Source organism: Lithohypha guttulata, assembly GCF_036872675.1.
Source record: "Lithohypha guttulata strain CCFEE 5908 chromosome Unknown scaffold_4, whole genome shotgun sequence".
NCBI classification, from domain to species: domain Eukaryota; kingdom Fungi; phylum Ascomycota; class Eurotiomycetes; order Chaetothyriales; family Trichomeriaceae; genus Lithohypha; species Lithohypha guttulata.
The window spans coordinates 720,982-739,720 of record NW_027042753.1 but is presented as its reverse complement, the minus strand read 5'-3'; the positions used below and the strand labels follow the sequence as shown (position 1 = coordinate 739,720).

General features: G+C 49.5%; 6 protein-coding genes across 6 annotated transcripts; 3 read left to right on the top strand and 3 right to left on the bottom strand.

Moving 5' to 3' along the window:
• Window positions 1-111: 111 nt before the first annotated feature.
• LTR64_005417 (uncharacterized protein) lies at window positions 112-613 on the top strand (the record flags this gene model as incomplete). Its single annotated transcript, XM_064899756.1, has 2 exons — window positions 112-467; window positions 517-613. The coding sequence occupies 2 exons, from the start codon at window positions 112-114 to the stop codon at window positions 611-613; spliced, it is 453 nt and encodes a 150-aa protein (XP_064753068.1).
• Window positions 614-1,746: 1,133 nt separating this feature from the next.
• LTR64_005416 (uncharacterized protein) lies at window positions 1,747-3,654 on the top strand (the record flags this gene model as incomplete). Its single annotated transcript, XM_064899755.1, has 1 exon — window positions 1,747-3,654. One exon carries the CDS (start codon window positions 1,747-1,749, stop codon window positions 3,652-3,654), a length of 1,908 nt encoding a protein of 635 aa, XP_064753067.1.
• A 696-nt stretch (window positions 3,655-4,350) lies between these two features.
• Window positions 4,351-5,887, top strand: LTR64_005415 (uncharacterized protein; the record flags this gene model as incomplete). Its single annotated transcript, XM_064899754.1, has 2 exons — window positions 4,351-5,793; window positions 5,834-5,887. The coding sequence occupies 2 exons, from the start codon at window positions 4,351-4,353 to the stop codon at window positions 5,885-5,887; spliced, it is 1,497 nt and encodes a 498-aa protein (XP_064753066.1).
• Window positions 5,888-7,398: 1,511 nt separating this feature from the next.
• On the bottom strand, window positions 7,399-8,984 carry LTR64_005414 (uncharacterized protein; the record flags this gene model as incomplete). Its single annotated transcript, XM_064899753.1, has 3 exons — window positions 7,399-8,083; window positions 8,132-8,736; window positions 8,808-8,984. The coding sequence occupies 3 exons, from the start codon at window positions 8,982-8,984 to the stop codon at window positions 7,399-7,401; spliced, it is 1,467 nt and encodes a 488-aa protein (XP_064753065.1).
• A 1,674-nt stretch (window positions 8,985-10,658) lies between these two features.
• Window positions 10,659-12,509, bottom strand: TPK2_2 (cAMP-dependent protein kinase catalytic subunit; the record flags this gene model as incomplete). The annotated part of the gene is made up of 1 exon (XM_064899752.1): window positions 10,659-12,509. The coding sequence occupies one exon, from the start codon at window positions 12,507-12,509 to the stop codon at window positions 10,659-10,661; it is 1,851 nt and encodes a 616-aa protein (XP_064753064.1).
• A 4,904-nt stretch (window positions 12,510-17,413) lies between these two features.
• Window positions 17,414-17,958, bottom strand: LTR64_005412 (uncharacterized protein; the record flags this gene model as incomplete). The annotated part of the gene is made up of 2 exons (XM_064899751.1): window positions 17,414-17,845; window positions 17,893-17,958. The coding sequence occupies 2 exons, from the start codon at window positions 17,956-17,958 to the stop codon at window positions 17,414-17,416; spliced, it is 498 nt and encodes a 165-aa protein (XP_064753063.1).
• Between the last annotated feature and the right edge of the window lie 781 nt (window positions 17,959-18,739).

Sequence of the window (18,739 nt, the reverse complement as noted above, 5' to 3'; positions counted from 1 at the left end):
ACTTAGGAGAGTCCATTACTGCATTGCTCTTTTGCGAGACCACTTACGCAGACTTATCGTCCCACAGCTTGATCTGCTGCGCGCAACCAAGTCGATTCTATGGCTCTGACCATGACATCTCCGTCGAAGAGCAAACAGCCTCTCGTCGAGCGCTCCTCGAATCTACCTTCTCCAACCAAATCACCGTCTAAGATACCACTGCCACCATCTCCAGTAGCCAAGCAGAACAATAGCAGGCATCAGATACTCCAACAGAACACGCTTGGTCCGCCGCTCAACCAGCAAGACGATAAAGACAGCAGCTTGACTGCTGTCCCAGCCCCAACCCTGGACCTTGTTCAGAAACCAGAACTCGCCCGCAAAATACCAGAAGCACATGCTTCGGGTTACCTATATGTTTCGCCTAGCGACAACATATTGAGTCCTACCACGAAGAAATTAAGTGATGTGAAGGGCAGGCGGATAGGGTATGGTCATCGGCTATAGCTGCAGACGGTTATGCTAATTCGTGTTCAGAAACCTGCACAAGACTTCTCTATACAAAGCGCAAAGCTTGTTCGGACGACCGAAGGGTACGGATACGAACGTTGCTGGCGATAAGGATAAATCGTGATGGGTCGTCCTCCAGATCGTGCAGAGCCTATTTGGAAATAGTGGACAGGGATTTTGACCGTCGAAACACGGCGCATGGATAGACGATACCATTTGGATTGAAATGCATGCTTAGCATAAAGGAGTTTGGAGCAAAACTGTCCTACGATAGAACGATAATTGCGGTAAAGATCGCTTATGCAGTTAATCAGCGACCAGAAATCGTCAGCACGAATACGTTTCACATGTCGAGAGCTCGAAGCAGTTCGTCCGAAAATTGCTGCTGGACGCCGGAACGATCAGTTCCTGACGGTGAGAATATCGCCGAACTGGTTTGAAATTCGTCGCAAAAATGTCGATGACATCATGCCGCTCAGAGAATCAAGTTGCTCTTTTTCAGCCATTCGGTCTTCTTGCTGTAAAGTCCGACTACGTGACATGCTGTCTGCTATTGCGCTATCAAAGACATGCTCAGGCGGTCGTTTCATTGTCTTCTTGCCCATTCAACGTGCATTGAACGAGTGTCGCTCCGAGTCACGTAAACCTCCAAACTTCACCTGTTCACCACTAGCGTTACGACTTGTATTCCGAGTCTTGGCATTCTTCGTCATTCTGCTTACTCACTTCGCTACCCTAGACTTTTCTGCTTTGTCAACCTTTATGGCTTTTCCACTCCAACCACAGTGTCTGCATGTGCTCATACCGGCGTACGTGGGAGGATCGACATTACTCTGCCTAACGATTCAGACGCGGAGGAATATTGTCCGCTAGTACTTCAAACTAAGGCCTTAACGGAAATAGTATGCTGCAATACCGTCAGCCTCTCGTTATGACTCTTATTTTTCTGGAAACAACACCACTGCTAATGCAGCCTTCGTCCGTGCACATATATCGTGATTGGATATGACCCTGAGTATTACCAAAGCAAGTGCATATGCCTAACGTAGCAGGATGTGTGGACAGGGCTTCCAGCAGGAGTATATACAGGTAGGCTCTTTTCACCTTGTCTTGATATTGTTTGATCACATCACACAATTCGCAAGCCAGACAAAGCATTGTCCTCTACTTAACCCAAAGTTCTTCCCCTGCCACCTATTCTCTTCTAATCGAGGCGTTGCTTGACCCACCATATCCCGAGAGCACACAAGGTGAAAGATGGTGGCAGACATCATTCGAGACGCTCCATTGGGGCAATTCATCCGATATGTAACACGAAACAGAGTGTTGCAATATCCAGAAGAAAGAGACGACTGGCAGTGTCCAGAGGCATATACCGGACTCCAACCTGAGAAGCAGATTGACACCAACTCACAAGCATCCACAAGGATACCTTCTGCTGCCACCACACCAGACAAAGAGAAGGACGAAACGGATGTCGAAACTACACCGCACCCCATGTTGACAACAGCCAGGACCCAACCAGATATCGAACGTCATGCTGTCTCACCTGCATTGATTCGTACCAGATCACAGGCTGAACGGTACAATACTACAGAGGAACTCACTGAAGCCTACAACGACGTCGTTCGACAGGAGACACTCAAGACACAGCCCTCGCAAGCTCTTGCCCCTGAACGAACAGCAGACAATCGCATCTTAGTAACCTGGTACACGACCGACGATCCAGCTAATCCTCAGAACTGGTCACCCAGAAAGAAAGTTGCGGTCATTGTTCAGATCTACCTATATACACTGGCTGTGTATATTGCTAGTGCTATTTACACTCCTGCTGCTCCTGAACTTGCTGCGAAATACAATCTCAGTTCTCAAAAGGTCAGTACGGGATTGAGTATGTATGTTGTCGGCTACGGTTTAGGGGCGCTATTCTTCAGTCCCATCTCAGAGATACCACTCATCGGCAGGAATCCACCATATATTCTCACGTTCTTCCTGTTCCTGATGGTCACCATCCCACTGTCGCTGATCAACAACTTCCCCGGCTTCGTCGTCTTGCGACTGATCCAAGGTATTTTAGGTTCGCCGGCATTAGCTACAGGCGCTGCTTCTATCACGGATATCTACAACCTCATGCAAATGCCTTATGCACTGACCGCTTGGGCTGGCTTTGCAACAGCTGGACCAGCTCTGGGACCTTTGATTAGTGGGTTTAGTGTCCCAGTGATGGGTTGGCATTGGTCAATGTGGGAGATCTTGTGGCTTGCGGGACCTGTCTGGGTCTTGATGATGCTCTGCTTACCTGAAACTTCAACCCCGAATATTCTCCTCCGCCGCGCCAAGCGTCTTCGAGCCCTTCAACAGAAGGCAGGATACGAAGGCGCAGCCACTCAGTTGGTTGCCCAGTCTGAGATTGATCAAGCCAAGCTCACTACGAACGACATCATCAAGGAGAACTTGTGGCGTCCTTTCCAGATCAATCTTCTCGATCCTTCTGTCGCATTCACCTCTCTATACATTGGCCTCATCTATGGCATCTTCTACTCGTTCTTCGAGTCCTTCCCCCTGGTGTGTGGCCAAGGTCTGCCTGCACCTTCCATCACTCGTGGTTACAAGATGAACCTCGGCGAGCAGGGCTTGATTTTCTTGTCAATCACTGTCGGCGTTGCTGCTGCTGTGGCAGTGTACGTCGCATACCTTCACTACTACGCCAATCCACAACTTCGTGCTTCTTTGGCGTCTGGTCAAATGGCACCACCCGAAGGCCGTCTTCTCATCGGGTTACCAGCTTCGATCCTCGCCCCGATCTGCCTCTTCTGGTTCGGATGGACTGGATTCAACTCACCTGATATCCATTGGATCGTGCCGACGCTAGCGATCGTTGTCTTCGTCCTCGCTGTCTTCCTTGTCTTCCAGGTAGTGTTCATCTACCTTGCTCTTACCTATCCACAATACTCAGCTAGCTTGTTCGCCATGAACGATGCTGTTCGATCCTGCATGGCTTGTGGTGCGATTCATTATGCTTTTCCGTTGTTTCATAACTTGGGTATTGGAAGAGGTGCATCACTTCTGGGTGGGCTGATGGTCATAGGCACGATAGGAATTTGGGTATTGTACTTGAAGGGTGCTTGGCTGCGAAGCAAGTCAAAATTCGCTTCTACTTATTGAGGCTATAGAGAGGTCGCTATGTGTATCATGAAGTGAAGAAGAGTCATTGGTTTTTAGTTAGCAAAGCGTTATCGCATCAGGCTGCATGTAGCGTTTGGTGCTCAAAGGTATAGATTAATTTAATAGAGAATCGAAAGATTATTAACATCGTGTGTCGAAGTGCAAGTGCTCATGCTTCGTGGTTGCAATGATCGTGTCTTCAGCCTGCGGCTTTGGGGAAGCAGCAGTTTGACTTAATGCTTCGTTTAAAGGCTTTTAAGTCAATAACGTTGCTCCGTTCACAACTGGACAATCGCAGTAGGGATTCTCTTACACATGTCTCGGTCGAATTGGTCGACTTTTTAGACGAAGCGAAGACATCGAGCAAATTATCTCCACTATTCACGCCAATCATCTGGCTTGACGGCGAGCCCAAGCCCACGCCTAGCATTAATGTGCCTTGAGCGTGTCAACTTCTCAGCCGCTCCTCTACAGGTTGCATTCACAGCCGCAACCATGCAAAGTGCAACCAATGCTATACCTCTAAGGGTGACTGGGGTGTCCAGCTGTTCGCACGTGCCACTTATCGGCGATCGACTGCCATCGAGTTGTCAGAACCCTTGACAGAGATGGTCACAATACCATCATTGCGAGTCTGCTTGTGATAGAGCGAATGTCGACAATCACAATATGAGTGACAGAAAACTCAGCTGCACGATGAGCCATTCCCCGTCCGACCAGCAAGAAGCAGGGGAGCATATCGCTGAATCTGCTGCGGACAGCACTTCTAACCATGGCAGTGGCCCGGTTCAAGGTCATCACTATCCAGCTGTCAGCGCCTTCGACAATGCGCACGTTCACCTCGGCGATCGACATTCTCATTACTACGCTGCCACGAACAGTCATCAGGCTAATGGTACCGCTAGCAGCATCGCCGATAAACTCTTCTTTCCAGAAATATTTCAACGCTATGAGACTATTGAAGAACGCTACGGCGATACCTTGGATTGGATATTTGACCCTCCTGAGGACGAGCAGCCACCGTGCGACTCCTTCGTAGATTGGCTGCGAGGTGGGGACTCAATTTATTGGGTTTCTGGCAAACCTGGGTCTGGGAAGTCCACCTTGATGAAGTATCTTGTTGACAAGGTTCAGAATGGTAACTTCTTTGGCAACGATCCACCTGTTGTGCTATGTTGCTGGTTCTGGGAAGCTGGTCAACCAGTTCAGCATAATGTCTCAGGCTGCTTAAGGTCAATTTTGTGGCAGTTGTTGCAAGATCCAGTTTGTCAGCCAGTCGTCTCGAAGGCACTGTCTAGCCTTGATATTGACAAGCATGAATTGACGGAGCCTCGGTTACGTGCTGCTCTCAGAAGCGCCCTTTACGCTGTACAGAATATGTCCACAACGATTGTCATGTTCCTGGATGGCTTGGACGAATGCGGGTTGGAAGGAGGAAATCTCCTGAAAATCGCTCGGGCCCTCAATGAGGAATTCACTTGTCTCAAGATCTGTATCTCTAGTCGACCGGAGCAAGTTTACAAGGATGCCTTCTTGAGTAATCCCAAACTGTTGTTGCAAGATTTGAACAAGGGTGATATCGATGAATACATCACCCAGGAGTTTCTGTCTGACCCAACGGTCGAAAAATTGCTACAAGGTAAACATGTGAACACTCTTGACGACTTGAGATGGTCTTTGCAGGACAAGGCTGAAGGCGTCTTTCTCTGGGTTCGACTTGCTGTCAACAGCCTCCTCCGCGGCATCAGTCACCGGGACTCACTCGAAACATTACAAGAACGCCTTAGAGATCTCCCTAGCGATCTGGACAATCTGTACACAGTCATGCTTGCTCGCGCAGGAAGTGACACGAAGTACTATGAGTCTCAAGCTGCACTGTATTTCGAGCTTATCATTCATAAAGAGATGACACTAGACCAGTTCGCTGTGGCGATCAACGAGAGCTTTAGGGAACGTTGCTTCGACGGTCAGCTGGATTGGGATGACAGCGTCCTACGAGAAGAGCTTGGTGGAGAAGACCTAGCTGCTTGGATCAATGTTCGCACCAGTGGTCTGCTGGAAGTAAAAGACAACCACGTTCCTGCATTCGTGGTGACATCCAAGCCGAAAGACTTCTTGCACATGCTCCAACAGAGAAGGGTCACATTTGTTCACCGAACGGCACACACCTATCTTCTAGATACTGTTCGAGGGAGGGAGATACTTTCGGCATGCACTACAAGTAATGAGATGATATCGTCTATTTGTTTCAAATCCCATCTGGTCTGCAGAGTCTTGACTAATATCTCGAGGCAAGTTCCGACGACCCTTCATAGTATCTTGCGGGGCCTTTGCCGCTCAGGAGAATGTTATGATCTCTCCAACGTATTGTGCAAGGACTTCGAGTCCTTCTGCAATAAGCTTCTTCGTCGGAACCTCCTCCACGTCAACATGTATTGGATGCCTGGCGTCTCTATAACCGAGCCAGCTCCTTTTCCAGTTTTCACTGACGGAGAAATCGACTTTTGCCGCGTATACTGCCATTTGGGTTGGGTAGAGAATGCCTGGCGAGCGTTCAATGGCTTCTCTGGTCCTCACGACCCACAATATCTTTCGAGGCTGCTTTTCTCTGTTATTAGAATGAGCATGCGGGACAAATACAACGAAGCTAAACGGAGGTTCTTGCGGCACTTGCTGTCTCTAGGGGCGGATATGACCTGCACGTTCAGCCTTGAGCATGGCGAGCAGCTCCTCGCCTTACCACACTTCTGTGAAGTGTGGGAGCTTCCCAATGACGCCATACTGGCACAGGTATTCAACCAGGAGCTTTTAAAAATAAATTTCGCAATTTCAGCTCTGCCCACAATTCAAGCTTGTGATCACTACTCTTATACTCTGGATAGACCGAAATTACGGTGGACAGGTCGCGTGGGACTGTGTGTATGGGGTGATACGACCTTGCTCGACCCCGCGCGATCATTCATTGGCTACGACCATGCTGAACGAAGTATCTGGGTCATGCAACGAATTTACATACTTTGCCGTTCAACAGACCTTCCAAACAGGCCTGCGGAGCTTTACCTTATCTCGAAAAGCCAGTCAGACATTATGTTTAGCCAATCTGCTGACGCTGAGACAGGAACACTGAGGTTGAGTAGATGCCAGCGCTGTCTCGACTTGATATATATCTGGAAGCATATCGAGTCTATATTTAATGACCTAAGCAAGCAGCTCGAACGTGCTCGAACGCTTTTACAAGCTCTCGTGCACATGGGTCATGAGCCAGAGGTTGTCTGCCGTTACGTAGAACTGAAGGAAGCACGACTAAGGAAACAGCAAGTACCCGACGAGGTCCTTCACAAATGGAAGATATGGATGCTTGGACCAGCATTTGACCTCAAGACGCAGCCCTTTGCCAGTCTAAATCAAATCTGTGTGCTAGGCAATGCTCGACACGGTTCAGTAGCACAGGAGGGGGTGCTCGAGGCGGGAAGGAGCAATTCGATACCTAGCTTGGAAGGGCCTGGCAGCTCTATGTCACAAGTCAGAGCACGGCAGAATCCTTTACGTCTGCTAAAGCGTTCGTGAACGAGACAACGCAGTCGATCAGGTCAAACAACCGGAAAGATAGGAAGCTTTTGTGATTCATAAACAGCTAAATCTACCCGCAGTTCGTGATCTCGTTTCAACAGCCCTCAGACGTAAAGACCTGCCAACTAAAACATGGCTCCTTCTTTCTTTCCTTGTCTTTTGCTATGTTCCAAATCATAACTTCGACGCTTTAGCCGCACTACCAAAACCCTGCACCTTACTTCCACCAAGCTGCTTCTCCTCCACACCATACTGCTTCATCATCTCAGCCGCCCGTCTCTTCTGATCCTCAATCCGTCCAATACACTCGGCGGCCCTCGCTCTATTCTCCCGTCTCCCCAACTGATTCAAATGCACCTCATCCGGCCCGTCCGCAATCCTCAACGTCCGGATATGAGCCCACATACTCGCAAGCGGCGTATCCTGACACACTCCCATTGCGCCATGAGCCTGCACGGCCCGATCAATGACATCCAGCGCCATCTTCGGCACCAATATCTTGCTCTCAGCAATCTCGACCAACGCACCTTTAGCATCTCCAGCATCGATCTTCACTGAAGCATTAAGCACCACGAGTCTCGCGGCGTCGATTTCGAGACGTGATCGGGCGACCCACTCGATGAGCACGCCGTGTTCGCGGAGGGGCTTGCCAAAGGGGACTTTGCGCTCGTCGTTGAGGCGGGCGATCATCCATTCTAGGGCGACTTCGGCGGCGCCGATGGAGCGCATGGCGTGGTGGATGCGGCCGGGGCCTAGACGGCCTTGCATGATTTCGTTGCCGCGGCCGTGGCCGAGGATGAGGTTGCTGGCAGGGACGCGGACGTTGTTGAATGAGATGTGTCCGTGGCCATGAGGGGCGCTGGTGATGTTGTTAGTGTCTGCAGAATAGTAGGAGATAACAACTTACTCATCGTAGCCATAAACGCTCAACATGCGATGGCAAACAAGCCCCTTCGCATCACTGGGTACCAACACCATACTCTGCCTCTTGTACTTATCCACACTATCATCAGCATCATCATCTCGTCCCATGACAATATAGATCTTGCACCTATCATCCCCAGCCCCCGAACTCCACCACTTACTCCCATTCAACACCAACTCATTCCCCTCCTTCCTAATATTCAACGAAATATTCGACCCATCCGACGACGCCTTATCCGGCTCCGTCATCAAGAATCCCGACCTAATCTCCCCAGCAAGCAACGGCCTCAACCACTTGGCCTTTTGCTCGTGCGTCCCATACCGTGCAATAACCTCCATGTTTCCTGTGTCTGGTGCCGCGCAGTTCGTCGCCTCACTGGCCATTCGGCTGCGGCCCAGCAATTCGGCCATGAGGCCATACTCGAGGTTCGTGAAGCCGCCTGCGCTCTTGGTGGGATCGTACTCGGAGAGGTTGGAGTAGTGGTTTTTGGGGAGGAACATGTTCCAGATTCCTAGTTCGCGAGCTCGTTTTTTGAGGCCGTCGAGGACGGAGGGGTGGCCGTCCCAGCGGCCGTCGCCTGTGCCCATCTGTTGGGGATGGTAGGTTAGCTTGTGGAGTATTAAGAGGAGGAGGAGGAGAACTGTTTGGACCTGCTTACCTGCATGGAGTAGACTGCGTCGGCGGGGATACATTCTTCCTCGACGAACTTCTCGACGATGTCGAGGGCTTTGCGGGCTCTTTCACTGACGAAGGGTTCTGCCATGATTGGGATGCGTTTGCTGGCTGGTTGGCGTGGCTTGCCGCCTGCTGTTGGGAGAGGTGGAGCGTTGGACATTGTGGAAGATGAGTTCTGACTTGTTCTTGTTTCTCACTATGTAGGATCTTGTACGAGCAGACACGCTGCAAGTTAATGGCCTGCTTGTAGAGGTGAGTAGAGCTGAGAAGAAGTGGACTGTGAGAAGTAAGGTAAAGTATGCACCACGTATAGAAACAACAATCTGTATTCTCAGGCACGATCACAGGAGATACTCGGGTCTATTTACCAGAGAATCAGTTCATTCCCATGGAATTGATAGACCTCGGACGCGATCTGCTCTTGGTAAGTAAGCTGTTGGAGTACCCGAACAAAAGGACGAGGCAGAAGGGTTTAAACCTCGGTCATGTTGGCCAATCAGCTTGAGTGATTGTATCGTCGCCGATCTTTATCCCGAGTACGTCCTTTAGCTTTTAGCTACACGCCTGGAGTGACCACGAGAAAGTTGGTCTGTATTGGATAATTTCGAGGGGCAAGTGGTCAGCCCTCGATAGTGTGGTTACGTTTGTGCAGGTGTGTTGGAAGTGCTCTATCTATAAGTTGTAGATCGTGTCACCAAACTATTACCGGGAGGTCGTCTGTAGAAAACCTTGATGTGCTAATGCCAGTCACAGGCTTCTCCTCAGTGTAGTTATTGAATTGCTTCCCATGCTCCTGATTGACCTCCAATGAATGCTTCTTGAGACCTTGGCTCTATGATGCTACCTGGAGCTGTGAGTTCGCTCCTGAGTCCTGATCGAGCATTGCGAATGAATCAGTTGTGGATGCAATCTGATGAAGTAGAGGGGGAGCTGATATTTCAGTTGACAATTTTATACGAGTGCAATCGAGGACAAAGAGTGACCGGCTGAGCAGCTATAAAGTAGCTCATCATCGGTCATTATGCCGAGACCATTCCTTTTTCTTGAGTCAGTTGTATACATAGGTAACATTGCCGGGAGCACGATGTCGTCCGTTCAGAAGGCGGCAAGTACGAACGGCTGCGTCTTGCTACCATTACCTAGGGACAAGACGATACTCGAGGGAACGAATTGTCGTGCAATACAGAGATAGGTCAGATACAACACGACAACATAGCACAGAGGAATAAAAGGAACAAAAACATTGTGTTTGAGAGGGTTAAAATCTTTATTCGAGCCATAGTAGCTCGAGCAAAAATTGCTGTAACATCGATGCTGTTGTTCAGCTCGATCAAATGTTGATGGTGTTTTTCTCTCAGTTGAGCTCCCTTAGAATGCTTGTGAAGGTCAGTGCCTTTTTGATTCCCGTGTAATCGCCTTCGGCAGTGCCACTACCGCCAACCTCGCTGACAACGCTACCCATATGCAAGTGTCCATACTATGTAATTCGCCCACTCCATTTTGTTTTCGCTTTACACTCCATTTCATCAAATCACAATCCCAGTAGACATAAACTCCCAATACCCATAATGCTTCATTAGTCTTTCGACCAGATGTTGGTACACTTTGACACCTCGTTAAGGAGGGTAGTAGAACAAGCAGTCCGCAAGTCATCAGTGCCAAGGGTCCAACCAAGACTGCAACGAGGGTGAGATGGTTGTAGGAGTGTGTCGAGTTTCCTCCTCTTCCGTATCCATCAAAAAAACAATAAAAAACACAATAGCGGCACATGTCAAGCATTCCTCGCGTGAAAGGGAGATGAGAGAGTATAACATTTGACCCAAGCCCATCGAGGTTACAAGTGGAGGTTGAACACTCCAACCCACTCATGGTCCTCGTCTTCTGAGCTGTCAATAACCTTTTGCTGACGCCAATCCTGGTTCAAATATGCAGGTCGTGATTTGTTCGATTTGTTCCGACTTTGTCGTCGATTCCATGAGTCTTGTACTGTCGATCCGCTTCGCTTCTTAATGGAGGTCTGAGTCATGGTGCTCTTCTTAGTCACAGATGTAGGTGCTTCTGGTCCCGTAGGGTTCCGACGTCGATTTCCCAGAGCTGCCCATTTGTCCATAGGAACCTGGTTAGGTGAAGCTCGCCGAGGTGTCTTGGGCTGCAATGTCTGAGGCTCATTTTCGTTGAGCTTAGACTGTGATGACACCTTGCGAGGTGTCCTCCACGAAGCTTGTACATTGAGGTCAGAAGCAGGCTTGACCGTCATTGGTAGTGGTGGCATAGGAGGGACATCTTTGACACTTTCATGACTAAAGCCACGGGAGTTAATCTCGCGTCGACGCAAGGCAGCCGCTCGCTCTTGTTCTTCCTCCTCTTCGTCTTCTTCCCACATGTCACTCCAGCTCTTCGCGACGGTCTCCTTCTTGTCAAAGACTTGAGACATCGTTGGGATCGGTCGAGTGCGCTGTACAGGTAGTGAACTTGGGACAGGTCCGGGTGCTGGGCGACGTGCTCGAGCACTACGTGAGGGGATGTGCATAGACTGGAAGGATTGCCCGAAAGCAGACCCGATAGTAGATGGGGTGTTGTATCTCCCTGAGAACCAAGACTCGCCATAACCGTGACCTCTGTCCGAGAACAAATCCTCTTCGTACTCATCAGGGATGACGGGCATGTGGCTTACAGGTTTAGCTGGCGTAGCATGAAGGACCTGTGACCATGGGAAGGATTCGTCGTCTACATGCGGTGTAACAATGGACGGTGTTCGCAGTGGCTCACGATTTGCACTAGCCCGAACGACATCACGTTCTTCGGTGCAGAAATCGTCCATGTCATCTTCATCAACAGTGAAGGTCAAGGCTTGTTGTATGGCAGACCGAAGTGCTCGCATATCTCTCTTCTTTGGGTCGAGAGACAAGGCAATGGAAAGGATATCGTAAGTGTCGTTTGACATATTTGGGAATACGTCGAACAACGACTGTCGATCTCGAACGTAATCAGCAAAGAGAGGATCTGTCTCAGTCGGTGTGACGAAAGGATTCCGAGAGAAGAGGACATTGAGCAGGCATATGCCGATGGACCAAACGTCAGCGTGAGGTGCAGAGTATCCTTCGCCGGCATGATCGTACTGTTCTGGAGCCATGTACCGGTCACTTCCGACGCAGGCCTCAAACGACCATGCGTCCCTGGTAGCAAGGCCAAAGTCACCGAGCTTCATATCGCCACTCGCAGTGAGGAAGATGTTCTCAGGCTTGATGTCTCTATGATACAACCCATTTTTGTGCATGTGTTCAACAGCAGAGATGAGCTGCAACATGAATCGTCGAACATGTTCAGTCTGAAGAGGACCACGCTGTACACGAATGGCCTCGTAAAGATCACCCTGAGAGCAGTACTCGAGAACCAAATACGTATGGGCAGCTGTTTGAAAATGGTGAACCAGGTTGACGAGGTGAGGGTGGAACTTGAGGATAGCGTGGCATGCAAGCTCGTCGGCGCCTTCGTCCGCAGTAACTGGAAGTTCACATGACGCGACAGATGGTCTGGTCAAACACTTTATAGCCACCTCTTGCCTCGTCAACAGGTCTTGTGCAAGGAAGACCATGCCAAAGGAACCATGATTAAGAGGAGCTATTGTCTGAAAACGTCCATCCAGCACCTGTCCCGCCTTGAAGTAATCTCTCATACACTCCATGTCCGTAAGGATTAGCACCAACGATGGCAGCTAATTCAGTCGTCAAAGTTGTTCCGCCACCGAAGCAGTAACAAAAAATGTAAAACTTTTGGGTGCTCAATATGCGTACGATGAGCCTAGGTTTTCAAACTCCGTATTGACAATGAAGCAAGTATTTCGCCAAGTAGAATATCGAATGTGAGTCGAGTAAACAATCGAGAAGTCAACGAGGTCAGTGCCTGATGACAGCTAAGCAGAACCTCCGACACCACCAGGAAACCACCAACGTCATACAATGGATTTGATGCCAGGTGATTGTAACTCCGTGTATCTGCTTTTCGTGGGTCCTGAACTCATGTATTGTGCGAAAGGTCGTGATTAAGTAACAAAAGAAAGCGTGATCGGTCGGCTGACTCAGAGCTAGGAACTCGTGGTTCGATCGATGGAGTGTAAAAAGGAGAGGTTATCGTTATAATCGTATCATAGCTAGGTAATCGAGTGTAGATGGCAATGCCGAGGTGAAGAGTGGTAGTTGCTAGTGTAGGGAAAGGTAAAGATGGTGGTAGAGCTCAATATCCAGGTCAGGTGGAACCACGAGATGTTGCCTGGGTAAAGGTGACAGGCACTCCACGACGTAGAGCAGGCACAGCTGAAGCTTCAGTAGGATAGACAGCTTACTACTGCTGCTGCTGTTGTCTAGAGGCGATCGATGTAGTTTCTGAACGGATCGAGGTCACAAGAGCCGGCCAAGTTCGATTCCGTTGAGCTCGGAGCTAATTAGAGATGAGTAGAGCAAAAGATAGTGTCGTAAGGCAGGTGGTCGGAGCTTCTGGTGGTGTGAGGTGTCGTCGGGTGAACGCAGCTGGAATGTCGAATGGAGGGAACGTCGGCGGATAGAGTCAAAGTACAGGTACAGTAAGCTGCCACTGCAGATACACACGCTCGAACTGGGTTTGAGGTGGAAATGTAGCTGGCAACTTCAATCGTAGACTCTACATGGCAACAAGCTTGAATTCGACCTAGTAGGAAGTCATAGTGAAGAACATGGGAGTCAAGAGGCGGTATAGGTGTGTTTGTATGAGTTGCTTTCGGTGCATAGAAGGATGGAGACTGTAGAGGTGGGTTGAGATACTGCAGCAGCGCACGGGCTACCAAGGCACAGGAACAGACTCGCAGCAGCCGGCGGGCGAACACTTTGTTGGCAACAGTTGCTTTCTTTCAACTTCGAGCACTAACCAATTTGAGTCTACGTAGATGGAGTCACATTATGCAGCTATCGACTGGCTGGGGCCTGGCAAAGACTGGACAAGGACTCGACTTGGGCTGGTTCTGGCTGGCGCTTTGCCTCTGCTGGCGTCGTAATTTCCCTAATTCGGCCTTTGTCCAATCACGTATTTCTTGGCCGGACTCAGATGTACTCGTGCTGGTTTCCTTTGCTCGCAGGCACGCTTCCCGCCCTCTACACTGCCCGGCTTCGGGGCTTTGGCGCTTGTCTTTCGTCAGCTGTTCTCAGCCATGCCTCCAGAACAGGGTGTACTAAGCGGCTTTGTTATGATTGTCTTGCTCAACAGGTTTCACCAGACGAAACATGCTCCCTCTCGCTTCATCCACAGACTCAGGGTGAACCTGTGAGAGATCCCCATCGAGCCTGTATCATAATCAACCCCGTAAACAATGGGCAGATTGTGTATTCCGTACAGCCAGTTCTACGACAGCACACTCGTGACGTTTGGCGAGGTCTAGACAATAATGATGAGCCTATCAAAGTTATGAGCACCTGAGAGCGTCATTGTGCTGGTCACCCGTAATTCGCTTTTCTGCACGATTATGATCAGGAGGGCAGCACAATTCCCGAGCACATTGAGGACAATGCCGGAGATATGGCATCATCTTCATTGTTCGCCCGAACCTGCTGCGATTTGTTATCTGGTTCATCACCAGACTTGGATACCGAGATCTAGGGACGTGCCAATTCATGGCAATTCCATCACGTCATTGTCTTCTTCTCATCTTGCTTCGAGACAGAATGGACTGGTCAACCAGAATACAGAAGCGGTGGTTGAACTTGAGACACTGGTGAAGGTCGGGTGTTGCATTGTGGCATAAATGATCCGGGTGTTGTACTGCACCAAATGCGTAACTCTGCAGGTTCGTCAGTGCAACCGGCACCTTCCATGTTATTACCCCGCAAACAAACTGCACCTATCCGCGCCCCTTACAGTAGACGAAGCACGAGATCACTACTATGCTTCAAGTGGATTGGCTAATATTGAGCTCTGCCTCGATGGCCACATCAATGGCTTGAAGCAAAGGACAGGCAACTACATTGTGACCGTTCTCGTAAGAAGGCGTGGTATTACTAGGTGCGTATAGCACTGCAAGCAAACACGAACACCGAGAATGGAACGTTGTGAAGCCGATCCTGTCAATACATAGTATCGTACACGTTTTAAAAGGCTTGAAACATTGGGCCATAACTTCAAGAGATTTCGCTTCGTTGTGAAAACATCAGACAGCTGGCAGCGTGCTAAGTATACCTCGCATCGCGTCGTCGTGCTAGCAACCGCTGCCCCTAGCTCCTCGAACTCAATTGTAAACCTGCTGGATCAAAACATCAGGCATAGGTCCCTCATCAAACGTGTCCAGCGAAGTAATGAACGAGTCCGAAAGTGTTGGCAGATAGAATGGTGACCGTGACTTCCTATCGCTCAGCTAAGTACGATATCTATCGTCCAGACTTCGTTCAGGTTGTGCCATCAATGACCTCGAGAACAGATAACGAAAACCCTGCGGAAACCATATTCTGATTCTCACGTGTTCATTCCCTTTCTATGCTGTGGACCACGTGAAACGTGATTGGCTCGTTGAGCAAGACTATAGACTTACGAGGAAGGATTTCATGATTGGCCAACGCACGCGCCGCAGCTTTTCGAACGAAGCAAAATGCTTTTCACTGCACTGCGAAGCGCCTATTGACCATTCGTACCACAGTAGAAGCGCGCAACCAGTGATACAGTCTACTCAAGCATAGTAAAAGCGCCGAAATCGGCTCAGCAACGTCTGGGTATAATTCGCTCTGAGGAACATGCAAAAATTGTCGCTGGGAAAATGCTGCAAAGAGCGGTGAAGGGACTGCAATTTCATTGAGCTTCAGACCACGAATGAAAGGACAGTAGAAGTGCAGCAGTTTTTAACATCGTCGCTGCACGTCGTGCATAAGTGTATTTCCTTTCGAGTATAGTTCTCAGAGTAGATCGATCGTTCTATCAAAGTCTCGAGCTCATCACGAGGTAGTCCGTTGTTTTCCATTACAAGAGCTTGTTGAGGTCCAGATTTTGCCGAAGACTAGCCATGAGCGTACAAGCTTGGCTGAATACAGCCTAATCAGTTTGGAAAAATTGGGGAGGCTTGCACAACGGTAAGGGCCGCCCAGGCTCTCGGTTTATCCGTCCCCATGTCCGCTGGGAGGCTCGAGGTCGGCTCATTGACCGACATCCACCAGAGCTGCCCACGAAACTCTCTCGTCGTTCTATTCACTTACAGCTTGCATTGGACTGCATATCGCTCGTTGCGCTCGAAGCTTGCCACCCAAATAACAGGGCTGCTTTTCCCATTTGCCACATATACTTTCCAATCGGCCAGTTCCTTGTCCAGCAACCTCGACCCAGACATGCAAGGCATAAACTCCATCAACCATAGATCTATCCGTCCTCGACTCCGCTCATCTCGCAGCAAGAATCCATAGGACAAGCTCTCGGACGCTAAACCACGACAAAAACAGTCGTCGACATGAATTTTCACACGTTTCGAGTTCGAGGCGCGTGAGCTTTCGAGGCGGTGGCTTCACCGCCTGATCAGGACGTTTGTCGACTTCGCACATTGGCGAGGATAGCAATTTCATTTGTTCGTTTCATGGTCAGAAATGAAATTAATGGCTCATGTCGCGAAAACTTCAGGCATCTATCCATGAATGCGCAAACATCAGACATGTGCGTCTCTCAACGTTCGCAAGGAATGCGGTCGATGTCTTGCCTCTTTGCATGACTTGCCAAGGCATTGCAAGGAGTCGATGTTGTGGTGTTTTCGTGTATGTCGAATGAAGCCGGTGCCAGAGCACGGAAGAGAAACAGCGCAAGGACCACCGACTTTCCGAGCTCACCAGAATGTAGTCATGTGGTGGTCGGCAAAAGCGATCACTCGCTTTGGTGCAATTTGCAACAATTGGAAGAACGCCTTGCTGACCACCATGTGGAAGCATCTTTCGTTCCCCAGTCTCTTTCAAATCCAGTACCCTATCGCAGGTCGCAAAAACAGCATTCGATTGATCTCGTGAACGCGAGTCAACAAGGAGTGAGATCTCTGTCCGAGTCTGATGTGGTTTGCGTGTATCCAGGGGGACGCCATTGGTGACCACCTGGTTGTTCCGCATATGCTTGATCAGCTATCCACCTACCATCAACACCACCATCATTATCTTGTGCCTATTCTGCTATCCTTCAGCCTTGAATAGGTATGTCGTCGTGATTGTGTGTTCAATGCTTTTACAAGGAGTATCGAATGAAAATTGTATCGATCATTGCACCGAGCTCATACCAGTTTTTGAACAAATGGCAAAGCAAAAAATATCAGATTGGTCGTAGATTGCAGCTCAGCTTCAGCCTGAGTCACCAGCGCAGGCAGGACGACGTCAGCCTTTCAATTGTTCTACGGCTCATGAGAAGCAATAGCCTGGTCCTCAAGCAGATACCTTCGCGCGCTCGTCTTCATCGTCTCTGTTGGATGCAGCATAACGTGCTGGCTCCTTCGTCCCCATAACACAGCCTCTGTATGATGCGTTCTCTGTATCACGCCCTTCAGCAACGGCCTGCGCTCGTGGCTCTCTAGACCTGGGTAGATGTACTCTTCCCTTCCTCTGAGTCGCAGGCTCAACTGTCACCAGCCTGGTTAGCGGTCTCGCCCTTATCACCGAGGAGGCGGAGAGCTGCGGAAGCTCGTGAGTGTGTATCCTCTGGAACGCAGAAACACTGGTGTTTGAGTGCTTTGCCAAGAATGTTCTTCTTCCGATATCTGTCTGCCCAAAACTCAGAAGGCGGACCAAATCCCGGACGGTTCCATTCCTCCAAGGCGATTCTTTCTCGCTGCTCATTATTGCGCTCGACCTCATCTTCTACACGGCGCCACATGACTCGAAGCTTGTCGGTGCGAGGGTGATACAAAGCCGGCCACCTCAGTCCGTCAGTCAGGATCATCATTTCTTCAGATGGTATCCACTCTTTTTCCTTGGCATACTGCCATGGTGATCTGAAAAGCATGCCTCTATACGCTATCTTCCAGTTTGTCACATCGATATCGAGTCGCTGATGAGATTAGTAACCTGTGGAGATCTTGCGGGACGAAAACTTACATAATAAAATTTAAGTTCGTCGCTGAGTCTGAAAGAATCGATGTTCTCTTGCCAATTGATATGCATGTATTGGAGCTTGCAGATCACAGTACAAGGTGGCTCGTCAGGACCATCATCTCATCGTCTTTCTTGCCGCACAAGGTAAGGAAAAGGTCCGTCCAGCTTTTGCACACAAGCGGTCGTCCCAAGTATTCGTTGTCGAGACTAGGTCATCCAGTGTTGACACGTTCGATGTTTGGGAAGTACGCCCGATATACACTTACATCGTATGGCTCATCTTCTATATGGATCTCTTTCAACCCCGGACACGCCTTGAACGCCAACAATAAGTCCTTCTTCGAGGGAACCGTAAGAAAAAGAGCTCGTTCGAAGAGTGGAGTGGCCTCGAGGCGCAGTTGTTGATTCACCTGCGTTATGGCTCTCCAGGAGTTAAAAGCCTGCACGTCCCTTGGCCATTCTTGACTATAATCATCAGGGCAGACACGCAAGTATGCGTCTTCAAAGATTTGTTCGTAGATGGGTAAGCGAAGCTCACAAGGAATGCCCACGAGAGTTGGTTGTGCCGGAACAACCGCCATAATGACTAGGATGGTTGCTAACAGATTGCAGATAGCAAAAGATATGATGAAGAGGTGGGAATGGAAGAAGGCGGAAGTTGTACCAAACCTCAATCTTAAATTGGCGCTAGGATACTGAAGTGTCTGTCGATGTTAGTGAAACGCAGAGTGTCTACCTAAAAGTGTTCGCTGACTCGCAATCGCATCTGACTCGTCTTGTACACTCACCAAGAGACACCCATCCTGCATTGTTGAGTCGTGTCCATTGCCACTTGCCGCAGCAGGATCAC